Source organism: Macaca fascicularis, chromosome 19 (assembly GCF_037993035.2).
Source record: "Macaca fascicularis isolate 582-1 chromosome 19, T2T-MFA8v1.1".
Classification (NCBI taxonomy): Eukaryota; Metazoa; Chordata; class Mammalia; order Primates; family Cercopithecidae; genus Macaca; species Macaca fascicularis.
In genome coordinates this window covers 59,084,370-59,108,731 of record NC_088393.1, presented here as the reverse complement: position 1 = coordinate 59,108,731, position 24,362 = coordinate 59,084,370, and the positions used below count along the sequence as shown (strand labels likewise).

General features: G+C 47.8%; 1 protein-coding gene across 1 annotated transcript; it reads right to left on the bottom strand.

The window, feature by feature from the left end:
• Window positions 1-3,165: 3,165 nt before the first annotated feature.
• On the bottom strand, window positions 3,166-17,421 carry LOC123566809 (sialic acid-binding Ig-like lectin 13). Its single transcript, XM_045380295.2, has 5 exons — window positions 16,933-17,421; window positions 15,973-16,236; window positions 15,360-15,641; window positions 15,107-15,209; window positions 3,166-4,717 (listed from the first exon to the last, which is right to left on the bottom strand). Exons 1-5 carry the CDS (start codon window positions 17,327-17,329, stop codon window positions 4,216-4,218), a joined length of 1,548 nt encoding a protein of 515 aa, XP_045236230.2. The 5' UTR covers window positions 17,330-17,421; the 3' UTR covers window positions 3,166-4,215.
• Window positions 17,422-24,362: the final 6,941 nt, after the last annotated feature.

Below are 24,362 nucleotides of genomic sequence, written 5' to 3'. Positions count from 1 at the left end.
TTGTTGTTCTAATCAGTTGACTTTAACTGAAGGAGATTAGTCTCAATAATGTAGGTGGGTCTGATGCAATCAGTTGAAAGGTCTTAAAAGCACAATGGGGGTTTCCCGGGAAAAGAAAGCGTTTCGCTTCAGCTGCTGCTGGCGTTTCCAGCCTGCCTCTCCCGCCTGCCTGCCCTATAGACTTCAGACCTGCTGTCTTACTCGGTGTGGACTGCTGCAACAAAATGCCACAGACTGGGTGGTTTATAAATACAAGACATTCATTTCTCACAGTCTGGGGAGCTGGGAAGTCCAAGATCCAGGCACTGGCATGTTCTGTGTCTGGTGAGGGCCGGCATCCTGGTTCATAGACGGTGCTTTATGCTATGTCCTCACACGGTAGAAGAGGAAATGTCTGACCTCTTAGGCCTTTTTGTTGTTGTTGTTTTGTTTTTGAGGCAGGGTTTGGCTGTGCTGCCCAGGTTGGAGTGCAGTGGTGCAGCCTCCACTGCCCAGGCTCAAGCGATCCTCCTGCCTCGTCCTCCGAGTAGCTGGGACCACAGGCGTGTGCCACCATGTCTGGCTAATTTTTGTAGTTTTAGTAGAGATGGGGTTTCACCATATTGCCCATGTTGGTCTCAAACTCCTGAGCTAAAGTGATCCTCCTGCCTCAACCTCCCAAAGTGCTGGGATGACAGGCATGAGCCACCGTGCCCAGCCATCTTAGGCCTCTTATAAGGGCATGAATCCCATTCATGAAGGTTCCACCTACATAACCTAATCACATCCCAAAAAGGCCTTAAGAGCAGAATGGAGGTTTCCCAGAAGAAATAAGAAGTCTTGGACTTCCCAGCTCCCCAAACTGTGAGAATTGAATTTCTTGTGTTTATAAGCTATGGTATGTTGTTGTGGTAGTCCACACCGAGGCCTCCAGATACCATCACAGTGGGGATTAAGTTTCAACATAAAAATGTTGGGAAGACACAGACATCCAGTCCATAGCACCTGCCTAACCAGCTCTCAGAATCACATAACCCACTTCCATGCAATAAGCCTTTGTATAAGGATCAGCTACTCATTCTGTTTCCCTGATGGAATCCTGATGGATACAAACAAGATGACCCATGTAATGTGCTTAGAACATGGCCTGGCACACACACAGGCTGCCATCACCATGCCCTTAACCCCGAGCTGGTTACCGAATAAACATTAACTCATCTGTGCCTCACAGTGGTCCACGGTCTGTTATACCCCCATTTTGCAGATGAAAGCTGGGGTTAGGGAACATGGGAGTGGCCCACATTCGGGGCCAGAGCTGGGATCTAAACACAGGTGGCTCAGCTCCATTGTCCAGGGGGCCACTACAGAAGTCCATGATCCCATGGCCCCCATCCTCTGCAGTGTCCGCGGTTGGGGTGATCCCCACCTGGGAGAGGAAGGGATGGTGGCAGCCCTATCCACAGCCATTCTCCAAACCTAGCAGGGTACAGGACACACAGAGAGTTAACCATCTGTGCATGGAATTGAGAGAGAGGGAGAAACAGAGACAGAGAGACTAGACTTTGAGGGTCAATGGGAGGGAGAGCCTAGACCTGCTCCTTGAGCCAGCAAAGCCTGGAGTGGCTGCATGGCCCCAGACGGCTCCCTTCCACAGTCTGCACTCTGGAATGGGGAGAAGAGAGCCTGATGTGATCCCTATGGGCCTTGCTCCTAGGAGCAGGCAGGAGAGGGCAGGAGCACCTCAGATCTGGCTTTGTCCCCAGGTTGTGACAGTCTGGAAGGACCTCCCCTTTCTGAACTTCAACTTCTTTGTGGGTAAGGGCAGGGGGATAGCGTCTGCCTCAGAAGGTAGGAATGTAACCTTAGGCAGGCTTCTCAGCCTCTCTGGGCCTCAGTTTCCTCCTCTGTAAAATGGGCATGGTAATGGGACCAATTCCACAGGGTCTTTGGCTTAGGTGAATGAAGGCCTGTGAGGGCTTGGGCCACCCTCAGTCCTCAGTCTACCCTCAGGGGAAAGAGTTCAGCCCAATATCCACTTCTTGGGAGATGATTCCACTTTCCAATCTCACCTTTATCTGTGGAGCGGCTGGTCCCTGCTGCGCTCACCCCTCAGCCCACCCAGAGTGATGCCACAATTTTCCTGGTCAGCCTCCTAGTCCCCACGACCCTTCAACTGGTGGGGCATCAGGACTGAAGTCAAACTCAGGAACATTGTCACCACTGTGCGTGTCCTTCAGAGAGGAGGGGAAGTGGACCCCCGTCAGTATCAGCTCCTCCCTCACTTCTGAGGGTGAGCAAGGCCTGTTTGCAAGGAGCTTCACCCAGGCCCAGCCTGTGGTCCCTTGCCTGGCTCCGTTCTCACCGTCGTCTGCCTCCTGCCCTAGAAATGCTGCTTGCTCTGCCCTTGCTGGAGTGCTCTGACCCCCAGCGCCATGCCTCCTGCCTTCAATCTTGCAGCTTTCTGTGCCTGGCGGTGCCATCACCTCTCCCTGCATGCCCGCTGGGCTCAGGTAGCAACACTCAGCTCCCCAAGCAGGGTCAAGCCCTCCCTCCCTCAATGCCAGCTCCTCCTCCCCTCCCCTCTCCCCATGCTTCTTGGGACACAGCCCTGACCCTGCTCGAAGGGGTGTAGCAACCTGGAGGTCCTTGTGGGTAGGACCTGGGTCTGACTCCTCTTTGTCCCCAGCCCAGCGCCTGGCACATAGGAGGCCTCCGGGGATTTGTGGCCACGTGAGTGAACACCTGGAATGTTTTTCTCTACCTAGAAACCCCTCCTTACTCTTCCACACCCAAGCTTCCCCCCAGAACCTGGGGATTCTGGTTGCCCTGGGCAAAGCGTCTGCGTTCTGAATAGCCTCGCCTGCTGTGGGCAGGAAGTGTGTTCAGGGAGCGGAGTCCCCTCCACATCTCTGCCTCTGATCCGAGTTTGCAAATGGGACGCCTCATCGGGGCTTTTCTTTGACCCACGGCGGCGCTGCCTTTTAAAAACATGTTCTCAATTGCTGAGGTGCTGGAATCAAGACATTTCACACTGAAATCGAGATCTCTGGATTCTCCTCAAAAAACAAACAAACAAAAAAACATGAAGAGCTAGCTGTAGTCACCCCGTGTTCCTGACCTGTGGGGAGCGGGTAGGGAGGAGTTGGAGAGAGTTCCGCCACTGTGAGCCGCCGCCTTCAGGACGCTCAGTTGCTTTCAAGGCAGATGAGGCCCCCATTAGGCCAACTGTGCCCCGCTTGTTCCCTGCCTGGTGGCTGTGAGCATTTGAGTTTGCAACCTCTGCACTAGAGTCTCATAAAGTCAGGAGAAAATGTCCAGGACAGGGTCAGCTGCTGCAGTGGGGGGCAAGGGTCCCGGGTTCAGGAGTCCTGAGCAGCGCGCAGCGTTGCGGTGTGGCCCGAGGCACGGTGAGCCTCAGTTTCTCTGTCTGCATGCAGATGTGCCGAGGCTGGGGCCTCATGGTTCCCAGTGCCCCTGTGGATGTGTTTTTGGGGGTTCCTTAGGGTTTCAAGCCACCTTCCCATGGTGCTGAGCATGCTTCAGTTTCTCTCTCTGAAGAAGGCTGAGGCTGGGTTGGATCCACTCTGGGCTCACAACGGCCCCTGTGGGCGGCAGCAGCCTGTTTCCTGGTGCTGATGCCTGGCGTGTCCCTGTGTGTTTTGTTTCTGCTCCTGTCAGCCTGGCTGCTGGGGTGGCGTGTCCCTCGGGCAGGTGTCAGGTGTTAGGCATGTTCCCTACATTGGCTAACACGAGGGCTGGCGCTGGGGAGGCCCCGGGGCATGTTCCCCGAGGAAATGGGAGGAAATGGGTGAGAACCGGGCATCGGCCTCCGGGTCTGGAGTCTGGGACGGAGTCACTGCTGGCATCGGCAGGTCTGTGCAGCTCTGCCTGGGCCAGGTTTCCACGTCCCAGGCCGAGTGCCGTGATCCGTCTCGGAGTCTACACTCTTCTGTCTCTCCAGATCCCTAGACTTCGGGAGAACCAGACTCGGCTGCTCCGCTGCCTCCGGCAAGCCCAGTCCCCTCTCTGAGTACCCAACACCGGGGAATCCAAGCAGCCTCTTTAAGCCTCTGTTGTGGCTTAAAGTGTGAATCCACCCCACCCCCCATCATTCATATGTTGACATCCTAACCCCCAGGGGCTCAGAATGTGACTGTATTGGAGACAGAGTCTTCACACAGGTGATTAAGGTTAAATGACGTCACATGGTGGGCCTGAGTTCAATGACTGGTGTCCTTACAAGGGAAGGAAATTAGGACCCAGGCACACACAGAGGGATGACCCTGTGGGGACACAGGGAGAAGACAGCATCTGCGGGCCAAGGAGAGAGGCCTCAGAAGGAAGCTTGGCTGTTGGCACCTTGACCTGGGAGTTCCAGCCTCCAGAGGGGGAGAAAATCAATATCTGCTGTTCAAGCCAGCCAGTCTGTGGCACTTTGTTTTGGCAAATGTAGCATGTGGTGTGGGGGGTTGAGGCGGCCTGGGACTCTCTGTCCTGAACAAGTGCCTCCCGGTGGTTCTGCCAGGTGATGGGTTTGGGGACCCTGGCCTGCGGCCCTGTTGTTTGACGACCTGCCTGTGACTGTCCCAGGGACTTACCTCCAGCCCGGTCTGGTGGGATGTCAGCTTCAGGCACGCTGGGTACTTCTGGTTCCTCCAGCAGCTCTGGTTTCTTAAGGGTCAGGCCTTCTTTGGTCTTGGGACTCTGATGTTCCTCCCACCAGTTAAGCATCTTCATTCTAAGGCAGGAAGCCCCGTGGTGAATGCTGTGCTCAGTCCCTGCCCCGTCCAGTTCCCAGAAGAAGCCCTGGGCTGGGCCCAGAACACCCGCTTCCTCCGATTGCCGGTTCTGTCACCAGCGCAGCCCCACCCCACCCCATCAAGTGAGGATAAGAACCTCTATTCTTTTGGTGTGGACCCTCTCCCAAGCCTCTTTCTGGGCCTCCTGAAATTCACTCTGTCCCCCAGAGCTGCCCAGCTCCTCTCCGGCTCACAGACCTCCCATGGCTCCCCAGTTCCCCCAGGACACAGCCCAGCCCTTCAGCCTGGTGGCCCTTCATGTCTGGTCCATTCCTGCTTCTCTTGCTGCCCTGTGATGTCTCCATATACACTTTTTAGTTTTGGACAGGTCTTTTTTTTGCACCTTTCTTCCTCCTTCTAATATTTCTGGCTCATGTCTGCATGTCCGTGCCCGGCACACCGCCTTGGTCTTTCTGACAGCTGTGTTGTTCTGTTGTGTGGATGTCCCATGGATTATATAACTGGTCCCCTTCCTTTCTTGCTCTGGCAGCTTCAGGGGACGCCTGCTGGTCCCCGGCTGGCGGCTCTGTCTTTCTGCCCCACGTCCCCTGCAGAGCAGCCTGAGCGAACTTTAAAGACCAGATCTGTTCCTCCCCAGATGGAGATCCTTCCATTGTTTCTTTCTGCATTCAGACAATAAGATTCAAACGTCCATTTCCTGTCTGAAAACACTTGCGCTACAAAAACATCCGAAAATACCGATGGGGCTGAGGTTGTAAGGACTTCGGGAGGGAAGATCAGAGGCCACGCATCAACTGAGGGTTGGCTGCACACCGCTGGGTCGCGGGGTAGGGGGGCTCGCTGTTATAATAACCAAGGGACTTGGTTTAAATGGTCCGGTGACAGCAGACAACAAGGCCTTGGGTCCATACTAAGTAGGGACCTGGATATGACACCCCCACATCAACAGGGCACTAAAAAAAAAAATCTAGTCATTGGTCAAGGCAATGACAAGGAAGCATGTCTATTTCAGCCTGGGCTTTGGGTTGCAAAAAACCTTTTTTTTTATTTCTCTTAGAAGCTGAGGCCTCCATTTACAGAGATTTGCATCAGAGAGCAACAAAGTGAGCAATGAACACAAATAGCGCCCAGTTTGTTACGCTGTTGGGCAACTCACACAAAACTCATTTTGGAGGGACTCACCCACCACATTGTCCACATACGATTTTCGCAGGTAAAGTACCCACTGAAGAGCAGTTCACCTTCCAGGATGACCACGCATGAGAGGAAACAGCCCTCCACAAGGAAGATGAAGCCCAAATTTCTCACCAGAGCCCTTGAGGCTCTGCCCACAGGTTGGCCTCTCTCAAGCTCTCCCTAAGCTCTCAGCTCATCCGGCCCTGCTGGACTCTTGGACTCCTAAACCTCTGCAATCTCAGCCTAGAACTGCGGCTCCCTCGGTCTGAGCATACTCCTTTAGGTCTCAGAGCAAGTACCTAACGGCTGCTTCGCATCCCCTCCCCTTGCCAAACTCTCTCCCAGCTCCCCGTTTTCCTCCAGGCACTTCCCAACATTTATCCCTACACATCTGTATATGTCCTCCTTCGGTGTCCACCTCCCTGAGGCCTGGTTTGCTCTACGATATTGTCAGAGGTATGTGAACCAGAGCAACTCCATCTTGAATCGCAGCTGGGTAAAATAAGGCTGAGACCTACTCGGCTGCATTCCCAGACAGTGAAGGCATTCTAAGTCACAGGATGAGACAGGAGGTCAGCACAAAATAGAGGTCATAAAGACCTTGCTAATAAAACAGGTTGCAGTAAAGAAGTCAGCCAAAACCCACCCAAACCAAGATGGTGACGAGAGTGACTTCCGGTCATCCTCACTGCTACACTCCCACCAGCGCCATGGCAGGTTACAGATGTCATGGCAACAACAGGAAGTTACCGTATATGGTCTAAAAAGGGGAGGCATGAATAATCCACCCCTTGGTTAGCATGTCATCAAGAAATAACCATGAAAACGGGCAACCGGCAGGCCTCGGGGTTGCTCTGTCTATGGAGTAGTCATTCTTTTATTCCTTTACTTTCCTAATAAACTTGCTTTCACTTTACAGACTCGCCCTGAATTTTTTCTTGTGTGAGATCCAAGAACTCTCTCTTGGGGTCTGGATCCGGACCCCTTTCCTATAACAGTATGACCTGGCATGTAGAATCTGCTCAGTAAATTTCTGTTGAGTTAATGTGTGGAGAAAGGCTTTGCATCACACATCTCCGTTGCATTCGTGTGCAGCATGTGCACTGTGATAAAGGCCATTTGCATGTTTTGCATACTCTAAAAAATTATGAATGAGGCCAAAGCATACCAATCCAGACATGCAGGAAAATAGCAAAATATTGAAGCAGCCTTGTGAGATGGTTTGAATTCAAGATTATTATTGCAACTTATTGTTTCTTTTCTTTTTTTGAGAGACAAGGTCCTACTGTGTCATCCAGGCTGAAGTGCAGTGGTGTGATCACAGCTCTTTGCAGCCTCTACCTCCTGGGCTCAAGCCATCTTCCCACCTCAGCCTCCTGAGCAGCTGGGACTATATGCGTGCGCCACCATGCTCAGCTAATTTTTGTATTTTTTTTGTAGAGATGGGGTCTTATTATGTTTCCCAGGCTGGTCTCAAACTCCTGGGCTCAAGCGATCCTCCTGCCTTGGGCTCCCAAAGTGCTAGGAATACAGGCATGAGTGAATGCATTCAGCCTCATTTTTCTTTCTTTCTTTTTTTTTTTTAGATAGAGTCTTGCTCTGTTGCCCAGGCTGGAGTGCAGTGGCACAATCTTGGTTCACTTCAACCTCCACCTCCTGGGTTCAAGCGATTCTCCTGTCTCAGGCTACTAAGTAGCTGGGATTACAGGCACATGCCACCACGCCTGGCTAATTTTTGTATTTTTAGTAGAGACGGGGTTTCACCATGTTGGCCAAGATGGTCTCGAACTCTTGACCTCACGATTTGCCCGCCTCGGACTCCCAAAGTGTTGGGATTACAGGCGTGAGCCACCATGTCCGGCCGCCATTTTGTTTTATTGTAGGTTTTCCTCCCATTCACAACCCGCTCCTATGCTTGTACTGGATTTGCTTGGACACACTGTGACTCTCTTCCTGCCCTCCCAAGGCCCCCAATGTCTGCCTCCTGAGGGAACTTGGCACAGCTCAGCTCCAGAGCCACCAGCCCGCCTGCAGGGGACACCTCCACACCTGTGGCCCAATCTACTGCCCCCATGCCTTCTGCTTCACCCTCTGGCTGGGGCACCACCACCACACTCTCCTGTCCTGGACTCTCCACCCATCTTCTGCTGTGTTTGGCCCTTCCTACCTCCTGTACCCCACTCTTCCCAGATCCCTTCCTTCTCCTTCCCCAGGACACCACCTCCGAAGCCTTCTCCCCATTGAGAGCGACCCTGCCTCTGGCCTGATTCTCCAGGAGGCCTGGAGCCCACATCTGTGTTCTTCTGTTTTAGAACCCTCATCCTCTGAAGAAAGAGTCTCCTTCTGCTACTTTGAGCCTCTGGCTATTGGGCCAGAACATTCCCTTCCTCTCCTCATTTCTGTCACTGGCAACCCCCTAGGCCAGGCCTCTGTATTCCCAGAGGATTTTTATGCTTGACTCTCGTCTTTTTGGTTGTCACCAAATGCCTGGTTTGTGAATGAAAGCATTTGGGACTCTCCATGCTAGCCCAATTCAAGTGACCTCAAGTGACACCACAGGGAGCATCCAGCTGGGCCCTGCCCAAATTCCTAATCTAGGAAATCATGAAAAATACTAAAATGATTATTGTTTGAAGCCACTGTATTTTGGGGGATTGCTATGGTCTGAATGTTTATATCCTCCGCTCAAATTCACATGTTGAAATCCTAACCCTCAAGGTGACTGTATTTGGAAGTGGGGCCTTTGGGAGGTGACTAGTTCATGAGGATGGAACCCTCCTGAATGAGACAAGAGCCTTCATAAAAGAGACCTCAGCGAGACCCCCTAGTCCCTTCCACCAAGTGGGGACACTGTGAGAGGAAGAGAGCCCTCACCAGACACTGAACCTGCTGGTGCCCAGGCCTTGGACTTCCTAGCTTCCAGAACCGTGAGAAATCAATCTCTATTGTGCACAAAACGCCCAATCTATGGCATTTTGTGGCAGCCGCCCAGATAGACTAAGACAGGGGTAGAGACACATAGCAACAGATGATCAGAACTGTTACCTTTCTCTTTGAGCTGGTTGAGTTCAGCCCTTATAACTCACAACTGGAAGAGACCTGATGAAGGCAACTGTTTCCTTTAACTACCAAGGGTTCATTATCTCCCAAAAACTTTTCCACTTATGAAAATGCAAATTCCAATACTTCATCATCTGCCTAGTTCTTCTATCCATCCAGTATTTTTGTGCTCCCCTTCCAACTGTTCCCATTATATGATATCACAGGTGGAAGCTTCAATCCCAAGACACTATATTTTCTACAGTCTATGGAGACTCAGTTTCTCTTCCATTCCTTCCCTCCCCACCCCACTAGGTACAATGGCTCCTCAGTTAAAGTGCTCTCACCTTCCAGCCTCCTCGCTTCCCCATCTCCCACCTCCCCACTCCATCACCCTTCCTAGCATGTTGTCCATGAATACTCAAACCTAGCCCAATGCCATCATCTACTCCTTTTTTTCTGCTATAGTCTGAATGTTTGTGTTCCTCCAAAATTCTTCTGTTGAAACAACATCTCCAGTGTTTTGGTATTTGGAGCTGGGGCCTTTGGGGAGTGATTAGGTCAGGAGTGTGTGGCCCTCATGAATGGGATTATAGTGCCCTTTTAAAGGGATCCCAGATAACTCCCTTTCCCTGTACACCATGTGAGGACACAACCAGAAGGTGCCGTCTGTGAACCAGGAAGCAGGCCCTCACCAGACACCGAATCTTCTGGTGCCTTGATCCTGAACTTCCCAGCCTTCAGAACTGTGAGAAGTAAATTTCTTTTGTTTATAAGCCACCCAGTCTATGTATTCTGTTATAGCAGCCTGAATGGACTAAGACGTCTTCCAATGACCACTGCTGGGAGGAGATGTCACATAGCAATGATGCTTGGCACCATTAATGATTACTAATCTCCAGCAACCACTGGGCCTTTGCTACTGCTCAGTGGTTGCTCTCCTTGTCCTTATACAGATCCTGCTCATTCTCCCCAGTGGCTATTCCAACCACTCTAACACATCATGCCTCTTCTCAATCCCCCACGGATCCCCCATGCTCCCACCCGTGTCATTTTCAGCAGATGGCCTTGCCATGCTTCCCTTGTTATGAAAATAAGCCACTGGGTGTGAGGACCTCACCCCACCAACCCCAATCCTAAATGCTGCCTAAAGGTGAACAAGAGAAAGAACACCTGCCACTGGATTTTGAGAATAACGTTGAGAATAAGGGTCACTGGTTGCTTTAGACAATGTCGTTTCAGTGGCCTGGTGCTGGGGAGCAAGTGGAAGAGTGTGATGAGAATCAGGAAGTGGTGTAAGGTATTTTTCCAAAAGAATATTGGATAGTACATAGAGGAAGCCTGTGGGGCTGAGGTGGGAGAGATTTGTGCCGGCAAAGAAAGAATGATTGAAAATTTAGGAGCCAGAAGGGATGATTGATGGAGTCCAGCTCCTAAGGCAGTGGAGGAGAAGGATTCCCAAGCAGAGGAGGTGAGGTTTACCTTGGACAGGAGGAAGGAAGCCTCTTTACCTGAAAAAGGCAGGGAGTACATCACTCACCGTCAGTGGTAATGATGTCGTATGTGTCGGGGAGTTGATTTTTTTCCTCGGAAGTAGGTAAACCCTATTGCTGAATGTGATGGGATGAGATAAGAGATTGGGGGAAAGAGGGAAACACCTGGCATACTGACAGAGTGTGAAGTCGAAGGGGGTTGATTAGAGGCAAGCTAAAGGATTTCTGGGCAGTACTGATCCCGTACCTCTGCTCCAAGGATGAAGACAGTGAAAGAGTAGGGTTCTGTTAGCATCTCCCTCATACAGACCTCTAACCTAGTACTTGTTTACTTGACTCCCTCTCTCTGGAAACTACAGGACACAGGGTAAGAGGGGAAACAGATAAAAAAGTTTGACAAACATTAGATGAAAGCCCTATAATGAAAACAAAGAGCAGAGACAATATAAACAGTGGTTAAGAATCTTCCCAGAACTGATGAAAGACACCAAAGCATAGATTGAAGAGGCCAAATAAATATCAATAACGACAAACCTAAAAAGATGATATCCACACTCAGTCACATCAAAGTAGAAGTGTTAGTGCTAATACCCAAAAGTCCAGGAGACGTACAGGAGTCCTGAAGAGACACCTGGCCCTGGAGAGAGGCCCGGGGAAGTTTTCCAGACCGTGTGATGGAAGGACTATAGGCTGAGTTGTAAATGATGAATAAATGTCAGCCAGGTGTGAGAGGGGAGCAGGGGTAGGAGATGAAATGCAGAGGAGAGGGAGTACTGGGCAGAAGCCAAACTGTCAGCAAAGCTGCAGGACAAGAAACGCATGTGTCAGAGACAAATAGGCAAGTTGCTGTTAGGAAAGTGTAAAGTGTGAGGCCAAACCAGAAATGTCAGCGACAAAGAGGTCTTAAAGGCCGAGACAGGGAAGGAGAGATCATTTTCAAAGGAGCAGCAGATGAGAGTCACAGCTGACTTTTCTTCTGTGATAATAGAAGCAAGATATAGTGGAACACGGAATAGTTCAAGATACCGAAAGAAAATGCCTGCCAATACAGCATTCCAAACTTGGCAAATCTACCTTTTTTTTTTTTTTTTTTTGAGACAAAGTCTCACTCTGTGGCCCAGGCTGGAGTGCAGTGGCACAATCTCAGCTCACTGCAGCCTCCGCCTCCTGGGTTCAGGTGACTTTCCTGCCTCAGCCTCTTGAGTAGCTGGGATTACAGGTGGACACTACCAAAACTGGCTATTTTTGGTTTTTTGTATTTTCAGTAGACAGGGTTTCACCGTGTTGGCCTGGCTGGTCTAAAACTTCTGGCCTCAAGTGATCTGCCCACCTTGGCCTCCCAAAGTGCTGGGATTACAGACATGAGCCACCATGTCTGGCCAAAATATTTTTCGACTATGAAGGGAGAGAGAACGAGAGAGAAAGAGAGAGAAAGTGAGAGAGGAAACCAAGGATGTTTGCTACCAGAAAACCAATTCTAAAGGGGTTTCTAGAATATATTTCAGGAAAAAAGATTCTGGATGGAAGATCTAAGAATACTAACAGAGTGTAAGGAATAAAGAATAGAGACTATGGTAAATATGTATGTAAATCAAAATGAGCAGTGAATGTACAAAATAAAACCAAACATCACGATGATATCTTTGGGGGCTCAAAAATATAGAATTGGTATTTCATTAATAATAAAATGCCACTAATACTAAGATGCATAATTTATATATCACCTAAGGGGAAAAAAATGTTGCCAGTTAAACTATTAAGAACTAATATCGTCCTGAACAGCACATGAATCATCGTCCTGAACAGCACATGAATCATCCCATGTCATGTTAATTTAAATTTTAAAAATGTCTTCTAAAGGATTAAGCAATTTCTTCTTATTTCATTTGCACTGACAGTTTATGGTAAATTACCCTTTTGCTTTTTATCTTACAACAAAAAGTAACATGGCTTCATCCACATGTGGGTATCTTTCTTTCCTAGGTTCTATAAAGCACCAGATTGTTGCTCTACAAAAAAATACCGAATATGGTCATTTCCCAAACAAATGTTACAGGCGTCCCAAGAATGAAAGGTATGCTTCCTCTTTTACTTCTGTGCCCTTCTGTATACACAATAACTTTGTCTCTGTACCAGCTAATAATGTAACACTTTTGCAAATGTTTGAAAAGGCAATAAATTAAACATGTATCAATGAACAAATAATTCAATTAAAGCGATAATATGAACAGCAATGACAGAGTTCATGCACCTGCAGGCAATGACAACTTTATCAGGACTGCCACCTGGGACTAACAGCAACTGTAAATCACCATCAATTGAAGACATACCTCTACTTCGGAGATGTTTGAATGTGAAATAACACGTATATTGGGATTGATAAAATGCCACAAAGAATGTTATGAAAATAGCATGTAAGTTGTGAGGAGGAGAGCTAGAGTTCAACTGTTCTAAGGTCTTTATATTATCTGGAGGAGGGTAAAGGTTTTATACTTTGAAATTCTCAAATATATACTTTGATAACTGAAGTACAGATGTTGTGATTTCTGGGTAACCAGTAAAATAATATTTAAAAAACGTATAATCGCATAATTTTCAACTAGTAGAAAGAAAAGAATGGATTGATAAAAATACCCAGCCAATCCAAATGAAGACAAGTAAAGGGAAAAAATAAACATATGGAACAAGCCGGGATGGTATATTGAAATGCCATCAGTGTTTAAATGCACTGGTAATTACATCAAGTAAAGTAATTTAAATCCGATTTTAAAATTACCAGACTAAAAAAAGTCAAAATCATATGCTGATTACGAAACACATATCTAAACTTTAAGATCACAGATTGAGAGTAGATGTAAAAGAAGGAGCTGGTGGAGCTATACTAATATCTGACAGGATAGGCTTTAATACAAAGGTGAAGAAGAAAAATGGTTTCTGATATAAGGAAGATACTTGTATGAACTTTTTTTTTTTTTTTTAAGACAGAGCCTGTCAGTCTGTTACCCAGGCTGGAGTGCAGGAGCATGATCTCGGCTCACTGCAGCCTCCGCTTCTTGGGTTCAAGCCATTCTCCTGCCTCAGTCTCCCAAATAGCTGGGATTATAGGCACACGCCACCATGCCCAGTTAATTTTTTATTTTTAGTACAGATGGGGTTTCACCTGGTTGGCCAGGCTGGTCTCAAACTCCTGACCTCAAGTGATCCACCTGCCTTGGCCTCCCAAAGGGCTGGTATGAGCCACCACGCTCGGCCTTGTATGCACATTTTAAAATAGACTTGAAGCTAATGACATGGCCTCAAGATTTATAAAGCAAAAACTGACAGAATTTCAAGAAGAAACAAACAAATCCACAATCATGGTGGGAGATTTAAAAACACCTATCTCTTATCATTAGAGCAGGCAGGCAATTAAGTCGGTACAAGTAGAGAAGATTTAAACAACACGATTAATGAATTTGATTTAAAGGGTATATACGTATATGTATGTGTTTGTGTACACACACAGACACACACACAGAGAAATATATACTGCATTCAAGAGGCACAGAATATACATTCTTTCCAAGTTCACATGGAATAGTTATAAAAACTAAACAAAAAATGTGTTACAAAGAAAATAAAGAATTGAAATCATGCATAGTATATTTTCTGACCTTATTCGGTTTAAGCTAAAAATTTTAAAAGGCAGTAATGTGCCTAAGAAACTCAAGGGTTAGGCTGGGGGCGGCGGCTCACGCCCGTAATCCCAGCACTTTGGGAGGCCAAGGCAGGCGGATCACCTGAGGTCGGGAGTTCGAGACCAGCCTGACCAACATGGAGAAACCCCGCCTCTACTAAAAATACAAAAAAATTAGCCGGGCGTGCTGGCGCATGCCTGTCATCCCAGCTACTAGGTTGACTGAGGCAGGAGAATCTCTTGAACCTGGGAGGCGGAGGTTGTGGTGAGCCGAGATCATGCCATTGCACTCCAGCCTGGGCAACAAGAGCAAAACTCTTGTCTCAAAACCAAACCAAACCAAACAAAAAAACAAAAACAAAAAAATCTCATGCGTCAAAAAATCATAATGGAAATTAGAAATATTGTAACCAAATGATAATGAAATCTTTATATTAAAATTTGTGAGATGCAGCTAAAGTCACGCTCAGAGGGAAATTTATGGCCCTAAATACAAATACTGAAAAAGAAGAATAACCGAAAGTTAACGACGTAAGAATCCATTTTTAAAAGGCAGACAAGGCCGGGGGCGGTGGGCCACACCTGTAATCCCAACAGCACTTTGGGAGGCTGAGGTGGGTCGATCACTTGAGCCCAGGAGTTGGAAACTTGCCTGGGCAACATGGTGAAATCACGTTTCTGCAAAAAAATACAAAAATTAGCCAGGCGTGGTGGCACACACCTGTAGTCCCAGCTACTGAGGAGGCTGAAGTGGGAGGATCATGAGCCCAGGGAAGTGGAGGCTACAGTGAGCTGTGATTGCTCCACTGCACTCCAGCCTGGGTGAGAGAGGGAGACCCTGTCTCAAAAAACAAACAAACAAACAAACAAAGTAGAAAAAGCAAAATAAACTGGAAGGAAGTATGAGGAAGGAAATGGAGAACATAAATAAAGGTAGTAGGCTTTGGGAAAGGCTGCTGATGAATTTGAACTTTGATACTCACAACAAGAGGACGAGGCAGAAGAAGAGCAATGAGAATGCAATGGCTCCATACACAATGCCCTGGATTAATCCTTTCACGAACATACTGGAAACTGATTTCTTATCTGGAATTGGAGGGAAGTGAGATGGACTTTTCTCCAAAGGCTTTGAAGTCGGAGCTAAAACTCTCTACCCTTTCCACTGGCCCTGTGCCCATCCACATCTGGTCCTTAGGCGTTCTTTCCAGCTCAGTCACTAGGTCCCTGGATACTCACTTGGTATCAGGAAGAAGCTGGAAGTGTGAATTCCATATTGGTTCTTCCCCTCACAGCGAAGTCTCATGACTATTTCTGGCTCCCCGATGAGGTTGATGGTGCTATTGGCCCAGGGGACACGTGTGGAAGAAGTCACCCGGGGGATGTTATCCATGCTGTTCACATCCACAGGGACACCTCCCATCCACCACTGCACGGAGGGTGTGGGGATCCCATGGAAGGAACAGCTGCACAGAACTGTCTTCTCCAAAGAACAAGAGGAATCGAACAACCTGGGAGGTGCTGTGCGGAGGAAGAATCGGGGATCATCAAGATGTCCTGATTTTGCTTCTCTACTTCCCCTAAGACCCAGCCTTCTCTCTACTCGCTATTCACAGGGAGCTTCAGAAAGACTTTCTGGCAATCCAGAGTGGGGCTGGGACTCAAAACAGTCCCCTTTCATCCTCTCTCCACATCTGCCTCCGACTTGGGTTCAGCTCCTACCTCTGACCTTTCAGCCCCAAAGGTCAGGGGGAACATGTGACAGCTCCTAAGATTTCTTTCCCTCTGGGGCTCAGGTCTTTTCTTGAGCCCACTATTTCTCAGGATCCTGCCTGTGCCCACCAGCACTTACAGACCACTTGGAGCTTGACCAAGCTACTTCTGGTCACGTTGGCTAGGGAGAAGTTCAAGTGACATCCAAGGGTGTTGCCATGGTCCTCAGGCCTCAGGATGAAGTGCGGCACTGAGGAGGAGCTGCTGGAGATGGCTGGGTTCTTCCAGGAGCGAAAGAGGGCTTTGATTTCTTTGCAGGTGCCTTTGAGGGTACAGTTCAAGGTCACAGGTTTCTCAGCCAAAAGAATCTCTGGGATGTGGAGCTCTGGCTTTTGGGTTAGGTCTGGAGAAGAGAGAAGCAGACCCAAACCTTGGGGGAAAAGGGACCCTCATGGACACTTCACTGATGCACGGCGTTTCCAGGTTACAAAGTGCTCCCCGCCCATTAGCTCATTTGCAACCCCCTCACCTCCCCAACAGCCTTGTGAAACCTGGGATTGTTGGGGTTGAATGGTTTTCCACAAATAGATTTCCTTTCTCTGTGTGGAAGGGGAACAGCCCAGCGTCCAGGTGATCAAACTGAAGAGAACTACTCAAGGTGGTAGAGCTTGAACCTGAACTCTGGTCTTCAAAGACTGAGGGTGAGTTTTCTGACGATCTACATTGTAGAATGAGGATTCTACATTCTGGCCCCTTACCTGAGCCCCAGACTAGATGTGCTAGTGGTAACTCCTCCTCTGCCTCCCTTTTCCAGCCCAATTCTACCCCTAGACTCTGCCCCTTCCCAGCCCAGTCTGTGATCATTTCCTCTCTGTTTTGTATTGGTTGGATGACATAGGGTGAGTCGCTTCTCTTTTTGCCATTTCTATTTGGAAAAGTAAAGTTACCTATTATACCGATCTCATTGCATCACTGGAAAACTCAAACACCTGAGGTTTTGTAAAGCCTAGTGCCCATCAAGTAAAAACCACATAATCACCAGAACCACGGTTGGATTTCCTTCTTTCCAAACCACTTATTGGATGATATTGAACATCACCTGACACAAAGAGTTTGATATTCTCCCCCAGGAAAGCACTTTTTTGTTCTCCTAGATCTGCATAGAATAAATACGTCGCACTGTTCCCTTTGAGAATATCATGGATGAGTAGGGTACAGTCTTCTTCATCAAGATTCCCAGTCATGGAAAATCTGTCCTTGGTGTTATCACCAACGGTAGCATTGGGTTTATTTGTAGCTACAAGGGAGCTGACGTTTTTGTTGAGCCAGTAGCCCATGATCATGGAATTGCTTGGGAGTTCTTTGGGAAATTCAAATGCACAAGGGATTGTCGTGCACAGCCCCTCTTCCACTGGTATCTTCTTGATTTCCATCAAAACCTGAGAAAGTAACCCTGTAAGGAGAGATCCAAGTTGAAAAACAGACCCACCTACCATACTCCTGTATTATATCTGTGCATTAAAAGAGTCACCTTACCTAAGAAAGGCTTGACACTTGTCCAGCTGCTACGAGGTGATCTCTAAACCCTTGGGATATCCTGCCTGATAGGAGTGTCTTTGTTTACCTGAGACCTTGGACTTCATCAGTTGATGCTAACACTCTGATTTATGGTGGGACCCCTGGATCCTGGGGCATCAGCTTGACCTCTGGAGGGGCTGAAGACTAAGCTAAGTCAGTGACCAGACCCACAATAAAAACCCTGGACACCAAGGCTTGGGTGCACTTCTCTTCTTGGCATGTCTGTGCATGTCACCACACATTGTTGCTGAAAGAAGTAACCTCTGTTGGTGCAACACTACTGGGAGAGGCCAGCTGAAAGCGCATGCCTGCTCTCTCCTGAATCCTGCCCTAGGCACCTCTTCCCTGTACTGATTTTCATCTGTATTCTTTTGCTATAATCAACTGCAATCATGAGTAAAACAGTTCTGCTGAGTTTTGGGTCCTTCTTGTGGATCACTGAATCAGAGGCGTCTTGGGGACTCCTAAATTGCATCATCCCAATCTAGTCTGCTGGATTTTTTATTGCTCTTCTTGTTGGTATTAATTGTATCTTATGATCTTGGCCATGTTGCATCATTTCTGAATCTCAGTTTCTCAGTCAGGGAAATGGGTACAATAATACCAACACTACAATATTGTGATAATTAAGGACAATACCTACAGAGGCACGTGGCCCTCTGCAATAACTGCAGATTGTGACTTCAGTCACATTCCACTACAGGGGACCATGTCACAGTGAATAGTTAGTGAATAATTGTGCTCGCCATCCATTAGCTCATTTGGAACCCCCTCCCCTCCCCGACAGCCCTGTGAAACCTAGGACTCTTGTGGTTGAATGGTTTCCACAAATAAACTTCCTTTCACTGTATAGACGGGGAACACTCCATTGTCCAGGTGAGTAAACTGAAGAGAATTACTCAAGGTGGTAGAGCTTGAACCTGAACTCTGGTCTTCAAAGATCAGGGTTTCTTGAGGGTCTATATTGTAGAATAAAGATTCTACATTTTTTTTTTTTTTTTTAGACAGTCTTGCTGTCACCCAGGGTGAAGTGCAGTGGCACGATCTTGGCTCACTGCAACACCCGCTCCTGGGTTCAAGCAATTCTCCCAACTCAGCCTCCCCAGTAGCTGGGATTACAGGTGTCCACTACCACACCTGGCTAATTGTTCTACTTTTAGTAGAGACAGGGTTTCACCATGTTGGCCAGGTTGGTCTCCAACTCCTGACCTCAGGTGATCTGCCCAACTTGGCCTCCCGAATTGCTGGGATTAGAGGCATGAGCCACTGTGCTTGGCCAAGTACCTAATTTTTTATGTTCTCACCACTTCATCTGACTTCAGCCCTGTCTGCCTTCCACCCCTACCCACCCTCACCTCCCCAAGATACCTCCACACTGCCTCTCCTTCTACTTACCCAACCATAGCAGCGGCAGTGCCATCAGCCCCAGCGAGACCTCATGGGCAAGAGAGGACCAGGATGTATCCTGCTGCTAACTCTGACCTCAGATTGGTCTGTCCTGGAGGGCAGGATTTGGATTGGATGAGGAGAGAGGCAGCAGCAAGAGGCATGGGGTGCAGCTAGGAAGAAGTCCACGGCTTGCTAGGGGCTCTAGTCTTTTCAATCCACCCCTAAGGTCTGTTAATCTGGTGAATTAGGGGCCTGATGGGACCTGATGCTGGGTAGCTTCAAGAACAGAGGTTGGGCTGGGCACAGTGGCTCACGCCTGTAATCCCAGCATTTTGAGAGGCTGAGGTGGGAGGACTACTTGAGCCCAGGAGTTTGAGACCAGCCCGGGCAATGTAGGGAGACCCTCTCCCTATAAAAAAAATTTTTTTAAAAAATTAGTCGGGTGTAATGGTACATGCCTGTAGTTCCAGCTACTCAGGAAGCTGAGGTGGGAGGATCTCTTGTGCCTGGGAGGTTGACGCTGTTAGTGAGCTGTGGTCACAACACTGTACTCCAGCCTGGACAACACAGTGAGACCCTGCCTCAAAAACAAAAGAACAGGGGTTGTCCCCAAACTCTTTGTGATGCCTCAACACCATGTTTGCTTTCCTCTCTCCAGTCTGCATTCCCACTCCACTTCCTCTTCAAAGAGTCTCAAATGCCAGGCTGAGGAGCTCGGACTCCCTCCCATGTCAATGGGGGAGCTCAGGGAAATTATGGAACGGTTTTGAACTATGGGAGAACGGGTTTGGGTGTTCTAAAGATCCCTCTGGGTCTGCACTGAGGAGGAAACAACAGTCCAGGAGAAAGACGATGAAATCTGAGCTGGAACGGTAGCTATGGGGGACAGAGAGAAGGTGATATATTTAAGAGAGATATTCAAGAAATAAACAACATTTCAGGGACAGACGGAGTACATTCCAAACTCCCTTGCCTTTCATTCGAGCCCTCCCTGATTTTGCCCCGCTTTTCCCTTACCTCGATATTCCCCATGCCTGCACCCTGTCATTCTTTCCATACCAAAAAAAAAAGATTTTTTTTTTTCCTTTTTTGAGACAGTCTTGCTCTGTCACCCAGGCTGGAGTGCAATGGCGCGATCTCAGCTCACTGCAATCTCTGCCTCCCAGGTTCAAGCGATTCTCCCACCTCAGCCTCCCAAGTAGCTGGGACTAAAGGTGCCTGCCAGCACGCACAGCTAATTTTTGTATTTTTGGTAGAGACGGGGTTTCGCCATGGTGGCCAGGCTGGTCTCGAACTCCTGACCTCGGGTGATCTGCCCGCCTTGGCCTCCCAAAGTGCCAGGATTACAGGCGGGAGCCACTGCACCGGCTGAAATAGGGATCCTTTCCACAGATGCTCCACACATCCTTCCTCTGCCTGTTTCCTCAGGCCACTCCCCGTGTCATGGCGTCCTTCTGCAGCCCTGTCCTCTGCCCACATTCAAACCCTCTCTCTCTCTCCAAGTCCAGGTCAAACGTAACCTCCTCCTGGAAGTTCTCTCCTGGATCTCACAACCAGAAAGAAGCCTCCTCTCTCCGACTCTCTTCAGCAGCCCTAGCTATCCATCTCCTCTAGGGCAATGTCTCAGGTAAACCCTGAGAGTTGCCTACCTGATATCCAACCTCTGTTTCCTCCTTATTATTTCAAATTTGTTCAGGTGACCAAGCCACCAATTTGAAAAATAATGTCTCTGTTTTCTTGCCTCATCTGGGGTGGCCACATGGCAGAGTTCTGGCCAGTGAGCCAAGGAGAAGAAACATGTTATCAAATTATTATCAGTGAATAAAAGCCTACTCAGCTTTTCTCCCCCCCTCCCCCCTGCTTTTTTTTTTGAGTTCTGGCCAATGAGTCAAGGAGAAGAAAAATGTTATCAAATTATTATCAGTGAATAAAAGCCTACTCAGCTTTTCTCACCCCCCGCCCTTTTTTTTTTTTTTTTTCATGTAATACTAGCTAATAAAATTCCAAGACTTGGTTTTAAAAACATAAGTTTTCATAATAAAGTACATGACTCTCAGAAAGAGTTGAAGGACATGTTTCCTGCCCCTGCAGCACTGAATCAAAAGATACTGTTCTGTGTTATAAAATGGTTCAAGGAATTTGATTTGATGTTGTGCAAAACTGAGACTGTTTATAAGAATGTCATTTATGTTCTCCTCTGCAATATACAGTTTTGTATGAATATTCATGACGGTTGCTGACTTGTTCTAGTCTTTGCTAATATGAATCTGCCCTTGGAAGAACAATTTAAACAAAATGGTCTTATGAGACTCCAAAGATGTTAGAAATTATTCCATGTCTCATGAAAATGATCCCCACATAAAATGGAATTCTGACGGGTTGTCTTACCTGATGATTTCTTGCTCTGGTAATAATAACATTGTAATTGACATCTGTTTTCCTAAACTGTATACCAATCTGTAGAACTGTACTCTTCTCTCTCATGAACAATGCAGGAAAAATAAAAACCTGGCCAGGCACAGTGGCTCATGCCTGTAATCCCGGCACCTTGGGAGGCCAAGGCAGGTGGATCACGTGAGGTCAGGAGTTTGAGATCAGCCTGGCCAACATGGTAAAACCCTGTCTCTACTAAAAACACACACACACACACACACAAATATATATATACACACATATATACACACACACACACACAAATATATATATACACATATATATATACACACACACATATATATATACACACACACATATATATAAATATATAGCTGGGCATGGTGGCAGGTGTCTGTAATCCCAGCTACTGGGGAGGCTGAGGCAGGAGAATCGCTTGAACCCGGGAGGCGGAGGTTGCAGTGAGCCGAGATTGCACCACTGCACTCCAGCCTGGGCAACGAGAGCGAAACTCCGTCTCAAAAATAAATAAATAAATAAATAATAAAAACCTTTAACTCTGCTAGATTTGTTACTGAGCACGCATTTTGAGAGACTTGTCTACTTAAAATACCAAACTTAAGAGGCTATCTGCTGGGGAGTTTTGGGAGTTCTTCTTTTCTGACACCGGCACCACCATTTCCTCCTCCTCACCTTCCCCTTCTTCCTTCCTGGAAGATGAATGTGATGCTGGAGATGGTGCAGCCACCTGGCAACTATGAGACAACGGTGAGGATGAAAGCTGGAGATCTGAGGATGTCGCTGACAACGACATGGAGAGCCTGGTTTTCGGAAGACCCTGTGGAGCTGTTGCAACAACCCCACACAGCCCGCCGCCGTATCTCTTCTCCATTTGATTGTCGTGCTAGTTGGAAAACTGACAAAATGCCTTACCAGGGAATCCAGCCAAAAGTGAACTTCTAGGCCAGGCGCGGTCGCCTATGCCTAGAATCCCAGCATTTTGGGAGGCCGAGGAGGGCAGATTGCTGGAGCCTAGAAGTTTAAGGCCAGCCTGGGCAGCATGGAGAAACCCCATCTCTACTAAAAATACAAAACTTAGCCAGGTGTGATGGCACGTGCCTGTAGTCCCAGCTACTGGGGGGGCTAAGGTGGAAGAACTGCTTGAACTCAGCAGTGAGCCGAGATCGTGCCACTGCACTCCAGCCTGGGTGACAGAGCAAGACTCCGTCCCCGCCACAAAAAAAGTAAAGGTCCCATGCTTGCAGGAACCAGATGAAGGGGGCCTGTCTGTGAAGAGATAGGAGACTCCTTGGGGACTCTTAGAAAACTTTTAGAGGAAGATGACAAGGGGACTATGCAGGGGGCTCTGCAGCTGAGGAAGGACAGTAGAATTTCCATGACTCCATTGTTCCAGTGATATTTCCACCATTGCCCCTTCACATTTCCATATCCACATGACATCCTTTTAAATTATAAATCAATCACGTCAGTTCCCTGTTCGTTACCATCTGCTGGCTTCACTTTACTGTCAAAATAAACTCTAAAATTTGACAGATTATTAGCAGACTGCTAGAAATACTACCTAACCGTACCTCCCCTCTGTTTCTCTCTCTCTCCTTGGTCAGCTTCTGCCACTTCACAGTACGCAGGGAAGTAACTCTGTATCTATTCTGACCAGGATGTGAGTTCCTTGAGAAAATTAGCCATATCCAAATAACTTTTGCGTGTCATGTTGGAATCACCTTTGTGTACCACTCCTGGGTGGCCTTTGTGTGTCATGCCCAAGGTACCTTTGTGTGACATAATGGAGTCTACCTTTCAAAGTCAAGTCAGAGTCACTTTTGTGTCTCTAGTACCCAACACACAATCTGGAACACAGCTGGTGCATAATAAATCTTTATCAAATGAAAGATTTGGAACCAAGAAATTTGGGGTTTTGGCCAGGCGTGGAGGCTCACACCTGTAATCCCAGCACTTTGGGAGGGCAAGGCGGGCAGATCACTTGAGGCCAGGAGTTCGAGACCAGCCTAGCCAACATGGCAAAACCCCTTCTCTACTTAAAATGCAAAAACTAGCCAGGTGTGGTGGCATGTGCCTGTAGTCCCAACTACTCGGGAGGCTGAGGTATGAGAATCACTTGAACCCCAGAGGCAGTGGCTGCAGTAAGCAGAGATCGTGCCACTGCACTCCAGCCTGGGGGGAGGGGGAAGGGGAGGGAGAGAGAGAGAGACAGAAAGAGAAAGAGAGAGAGATATAAATAAATAAATCTGAGTTCTAACTGTGGCTCTGCAGATACCTTAATATAAATAAATAAATAAATAAATAAATAAATAAATAAATACTGAACAGTCATGGTGGCCCATGTACTGTGCACTGGAGATTCACATGCTTCACATATTTTATTATTCTTAATCTCACAACAGCACTGTGATGTAGTTCTCAATGCATCACTTCACAGATAAAGAAACTGAGGCCCAGAACAGCATAGGAACTGGTCAGGTTCACAGGGCCAAGAAATTGACATCCTGAAGTCATCATGTAGGTCCCTGGACTCCAAACCCAGTGTCCTTTCTGGTATGCCAGGCTGCCTTCAGAACTGCTGTGTCATCATGGTTCAAGCCTCTTCTCCTGAGTCCCATGCCTCATGTATAAAATATGATAAATCAACCTGTCCTGTCTACCTCACAAGGTTCGAGAGAGACAGTGGGAAAAGCATGTAGTTATGCACAATGTGAGTTGCAAATGTCTTCCCCCTGGACTTGTGTGGTAGGCAAAATTCTAAAGATGTCTCCCATTCCAAGATTCCTGTGCCCTGGTTATTCAATTAAACATTAATCTACGTGCTTCAGTGAAGGGACTTTGCTGATGGAGTGAAGGTGACTAATCTGCTGATCTTAAATTGAGGAGATCATCCTGGACTATCTGAGTGAATGTAATGTAATCACATGAAACTTTCAAAGCAGAAAAGTCAGAGAGATTCAGGAGGAAGAAAGGGAACAGACGAGCCAGAAGTGGAGGTCAGAGAGATGTGAAGCATAAGAAGGATTTGACTCACTATTGTTTGCTTTGAAGATGAAGGAACGAACCCACGAGCCCATGAGGGCAGCTCCTAGAAGCTGACAATGACCCCAGCAGACAGCGAGCAAGGGAATGCAGACCTCACTACTA

Coding starts and splice junctions, on each gene's coding strand:
- LOC123566809 (XM_045380295.2), bottom strand. CDS start 17,329: ATGGTAGGTGGGTCTGTTTTTCAACTTGGATCTCTCCTTACAGGGTTA. Junction 16,237..16,932: donor TATCAAACTCTTTGTGTCAG/GTGATGTTCAAT, acceptor TCTCTTCTCCAG/ACCTAACCCAAAAGCCAGAG. Junction 15,642..15,972: donor GGTCAAGCTCCAAGTGGTCT/GTAAGTGCTGGT, acceptor TCCTCCGCACAG/CACCTCCCAGGTTGTTCGAT.